General features: G+C 43.3%; 1 protein-coding gene across 1 annotated transcript in view; it reads right to left on the minus strand.

Annotated features, from left to right (window-relative positions):
* Positions 1-2,021: 2,021 nt before the first annotated feature.
* LOC112239372 (inactive carboxypeptidase-like protein X2) overlaps positions 2,022-5,169 on the minus strand; it is a 97,097-nt gene continuing 93,949 nt past the window's right edge. The window contains exon 15 of the mRNA XM_042315463.1: positions 2,022-3,418. Coding sequence (XP_042171397.1) covers positions 3,141-3,418 — 278 coding nt within the window. The 3' untranslated portion in view covers positions 2,022-3,140. The remainder of the gene's footprint in view (positions 3,419-5,169) is intronic.

The raw sequence follows: 5,169 nt of genomic DNA on the forward strand, positions 1-5,169 counted from the left end.
GTGTTTATCAGGCTAATTAGCTAGCTAGATAGCATGTGTACACTCACCGCAATGCACAGCCAATGCGCTACTTGCATCACAACACGAACTAACTGATGTCTTGCTAATAAACCAGTTAGCTATGTTGAATTCAACATAGCTAACTGGTTTATTAGCAAGACATCAGTTAGTTTGTGTTGTGAGAGGCTGTTATTGGTTGAGGAAATGTGGGCAAGCTAGCAGTGTTTGTAATGAAACGGAAATCTGGATGCACATGTAGCTATCTGGCCAGTTTGACTGTATCATGCTGGGGGTAGCTAGATTAAAAATGCCCATTGAATGTATTATAAATTAGCAGCCAGTTTCACACATTTCCCAAAAGTTTGACGTTGACTATGAACTTTCCTTAGCTAGCTAGCTTCGCTTTATGGAAGAATATAGCTGGCTACACTTAATGGAAGAATATAGCTGGCTACACTTAATGGAAGAATATAGCTGGCTACACTTAATGGAAGAATATAGCTGGCTAGCTACACTTAATGGAAGAATATAGCTGGCTAGCTACACTTAATGGAAGAATATAGCTGGCTACACTTAATGGAAGAATATAGCTGGCTACACTTAATGGAAGAATATAGCTGGCTACACTTAATGGAAGAATATAGCACACTTAATGGAAGAATATAGCTGGCACTTAATGGAAGAATATAGCTGGCTACACTTAATGGAAGAATATAGCTGGCTACACTTAATGGAAGAATATAGCTGGCTACACTTAATGGAAGAATATAGCTGCTACACTTAATGGAAGAATATTTAGCTACACATTTAATGGAAGAATATAGCTGGCTACACTTAATGGAAAATGGCTTCACTTAATGGAAGAATATAGCTGGCTACACTTAATGGAAGAATATAGCTGGCTACACTTAATGGAAGAATAAGACATAATGGAAGAATATAGCTGGCTAGCTACACTTAATGGAAGAATATAGCTGGCTAGCTACACTTAATGGAAGAATATAGCTAGCTAGCTACACTTAATGGAAGAATATAGCTAGCTAGCTACACTTAATGGAAGAATATAGCTGGCTACACTTAATGGAAGAATATAGCTGGCTACACTTAATGGAAGAATATAGCTGGCTACACTTAATGGAAGAATATAGCTGGCTAGCTACGCTTAATGGAAGAATATAGCTGGCTAGCTACACTTAATGGAAGAATATAGCTGGCTAGCTACACTTAATGGAAGAATATAGCTAGCTACACTTAATGGAAGAATATAGCTGGCTACACTTAATGGAAGAATATAGCTGGCTAGCTTCGCTTTATGGAAGAATATAGCTAGCTAGGATATATTGTCAACATTAAGTTGTTACAGTCTTATTGACTTGAAGCTACTGGCTATAATAGCAGGACAAGGATGTTCACTAGCTCATTTGTCTGTGCTCTGATTTAGTACAACATTTAATACAAATGACTTCAACCATATGAAAACCCTTCCATAGGAAATATAACTAGCTAGCTATCTTCCTTTGCTTGTCGCTTGCTTCTCATCCGACTGGTGATAGCTAGCTAGGTAGGGTGCAGAAAATACTCTAAAAATCTGAAATGTGGTTCTCGGTAACAACCGGACGGCTCACGATGAGAGGCGGGGAGTGTGTTGTGTACCTCCAATCAAGTTGATTTGCAAATGTTGGTGACATATTGTCTTAGACATGACGGTAGGGAGATTTGAATGTAACATTGAGCTTCATCCTACTATCATAGTGACGCCCACCGTCTATCACCATGTTCAGTTGTTTTTCTTTGACCTTTTTGGTAGGAACCTACAAAACCTTTCAGAACATCTTCAAATAAGGATTTCAGAGAGACTACAGTGTTCAAAGCTCTTCAAATATAAACATATAAATATATATTTGATTAAAGATGTCCTCCAGCGATTCCTGAACTTTTACTGTTGAAAAGCGACATCTATAAATACAGTCAAGTAAACACACACTAAAGGGTAAAAAACATACGTTTTGAGCAAAATAGTGTTTTTTTTAAGACACAACTGCAACCTTTAATGAGTCGGGCGTTCAAAGAGTTGGTTTGAATGGGGGAATTCGTGATGTCATCGGCCTCGTCCCTTTGCATGAGGACCAATAGAGGAGCAGTAGAGAACAAAAGAGGAAAGCCCCCCCCCCCCCAACTTGTGATGTCGTGAGGATACCTGGACCAGCTATTGAGACGTTTTGTTTTGTTAAGTAAATCAGGGGATAAATGAGCTGAAAAGCAGCCTGGAGTCTAAATCCTTTAGGACTCTAAATCCTTTAGGACTCTAAATCCTTTCTGAACGCAGAAAAGTAACATGAGGAGTGGCATTATATAAAAAAATACAATATATATAGAGCTTTTTCTACATTTCAAAATATATGCATCATTTTATTTATTTGTTCCAAAGAACAATTTCAGAAGATATTACTTGCAAGGATGAAGCTTGTAAACATGTCAGTAAGATAGTTATTTCTGCACTGTACTGGTACTGGTACTGGTACTGGTACAGTACTGGTACTGGTACTGCATGAGTTAGTAGAGAGACACATGGTAATATCCATGGTCAAAATTCATAATTTGAAATATATTTGACACTTTCATTACCAAATAAAGGCACAAAGTAAAAAATTGACATTTCGGCTTAACCATGTATACTGTAATAACTCTTTGGTAGAGAAGTCATTGCAACTTTTTAAAGATGGCCGCCACCCCCCCCAGAAAGACACTTATTTTACAGTAAGACCAGCACCAGAGAGCTTAATTCATGGTTGAAAGAACAGCACCTTGTTTTTAATACAGAAAAACCCCTTTATCACTCAAAATATCTCATCTTTTACCATCAATCTCCAATCTGCACTTCCACCAACACTCTGGATGGATGAAACAGAGTTCCAAAACAGAGAAAGGCGATCAAAGAAGATGTTGGATCAGAACTAGAGAGAGAGATGGTAGAGTCTGTCTCTCATTGCTCTCTTCACACCGAGCCTTGTCCCAGATCAGTTTGTCCTGTAAAGTCATTGTCAGATTGGCAGAACAATGAACACAGGTGTTGGCAAGACAGCGCATTCAGGTGCGGGACCAGGCTACTCGTTCTCTCTTATGCTCCCTGGTGGGGCCCCCTATGATGTCCTCACACGTCTGTGTCGGGGGCCAGGCCTGCGTGCTTGCAGCTGCCTGACGGGTGGCCTGAGAGGCTGTCTGATGGGCTGCTTGTTGTATCTCTCCATGATCTCCTTGATGCGTGACAGGTTGGTGCGGCTGACGGTGAAGTCACAGCGGGTCGCTCCGATGTCGTAGCCCACCTCACACACCTTACTGCTGGCGCTGTAGCCCTCAGCCCTCACCGTGATGCTGTACTCTCCTGGGTTCAACAGCCTCCAGTAGTCCCCGTCCGCCGCTAGGGAGACAAAGAGAGGAGTGGGAGTGAGTGAGTGAGGGAGTGAGTGAGTGAGTGAGTGAGTGAGAGAGAGAGAGAGAGAGAGAGAGAGAGAAGAGAGAGAGAGAGAGAGAGAGAGAGAGAGAGAGAGAGAGAGAAGAGAGAGAGAGAGAGAGAGAGAGAGAGAGAGAGAGAGAGAGAGAGAGAGAGAGTGAGTGAGTGAAAGAGAGAGAGAGAGAGTGAGTGAGTGAAAGAGAGAGAGAGAGAGAGAGGCACCTAAATCTTCTGCATAGATTCTTATTAGAATTGGCGCGGGCACTAGAAAAGTCTGCAGCACCCGGCCTCACCCTACTAGAATCCGAAGTCAAATGTCTGCTGTTTGCTGATGATCTGGTGCTTCTGTCACCAACCAAGGAGGGCCTACAGCAGCACCTAGATCTTCTGCACAGATTCTGTCAGACCTGGGCCCTGACAGACCTGGGCCCTGACAGACCTGGGCCCTGACAGACCTGGGCCCTGACAGACCTGGGCCCTGACAGACCTGGAACCTGACAGACCTGGGCCCTGACAGTAAATCTCAGTAAAACAAAAAATAATGGTGTTCCAAAAAAGGTCCAGTCACCAGGACCACAAATACAAATTCCATTTAGACACTGTTGCCATAGAGCACACAAAAAACTATACATACCTCGGCCTAAACATCAGCACCACAGGTAACTTCCACAAAGCTGTGAACGATCTGAGAGACAAGGCAAGAAGGGCATTCTATGCCATCAAAAGAAACATAAAATTTGACATACCAATTAGGATCTGGCTGAAAATGATTGAATCAGTCATAGAGCCCATTGCCCTTTACGGTCGTGAGGTCTGGGGTCCGCTCACCAACCAAGAAATCACAAAATGGGACAAACAACAAATTGAGACTCTGCAAGCAGAATTCTGCAAAAAAATATCCTCCGTGTACAACGTAGAACACCAAATAATGCATGCAGAGCAGAATTAGGCCGATACCCACTAATGATCAAAATCCATAAAAGAGCCGTTAAATTCTACAACCACCTAAAAGGAAGCGATTCACCAACCTCCCATAGCAAAGCCATCACCTACAGAGAGATGAAACAACATGGTCCAAGCACACCAAGACAGTCGTGAAGAGGACACGACAAAACCTATTCCCCCTCAGGAGACTGAAAAGATTTGGCTTCGGGTCCTCAGATTCTCAAAATGTATCTACAGCTGCACCATCGAGAGCATCCTGACAGGTTGCATCAATGCCTGGTATGGCAACTGCTCGGCCTCCGACCACAAGGCACTACGGAGTACATCACTGGGGCCAAACTTCCTGCCATCCAATGGTCAAAGACTCCAGCCACACTAGTCATAGACTGTTCTCTCTGCTTCCGCACGGCAAGCGGTACCAGAGCGCCAAATCTAGGTCCAAGAGGCTTCTAAACAGCTTCCTCAATAACCTCAGGTGCCCCCGCACATTGACTCTGTACCGGTACCCCCCTGTATATAGCCTCCACATTGACTCACATTGACTCTGTACCGGTACACCCTGTATATAGCCTCCACATTGACTCAGTACCGGTACCCCCTGTATATAGCCTCCACATTGACTCTGTACCGGTACACCCTGTATATAGCCCCCACATTGACTCACATTGACTCTGTACTGGTACCCCCTGTATATAGCCTCCACATTGACTCTGTACTGGTACCCCCTGTATATAGCCTCCACATTGACTCGGTACCGGTACCCCTGTATATAG

This window comes from Oncorhynchus tshawytscha, unplaced genomic scaffold (assembly GCF_018296145.1).
Source record: "Oncorhynchus tshawytscha isolate Ot180627B unplaced genomic scaffold, Otsh_v2.0 Un_contig_2854_pilon_pilon, whole genome shotgun sequence".
Lineage (NCBI taxonomy): Eukaryota > Metazoa > Chordata > Actinopteri > Salmoniformes > Salmonidae > Oncorhynchus > Oncorhynchus tshawytscha.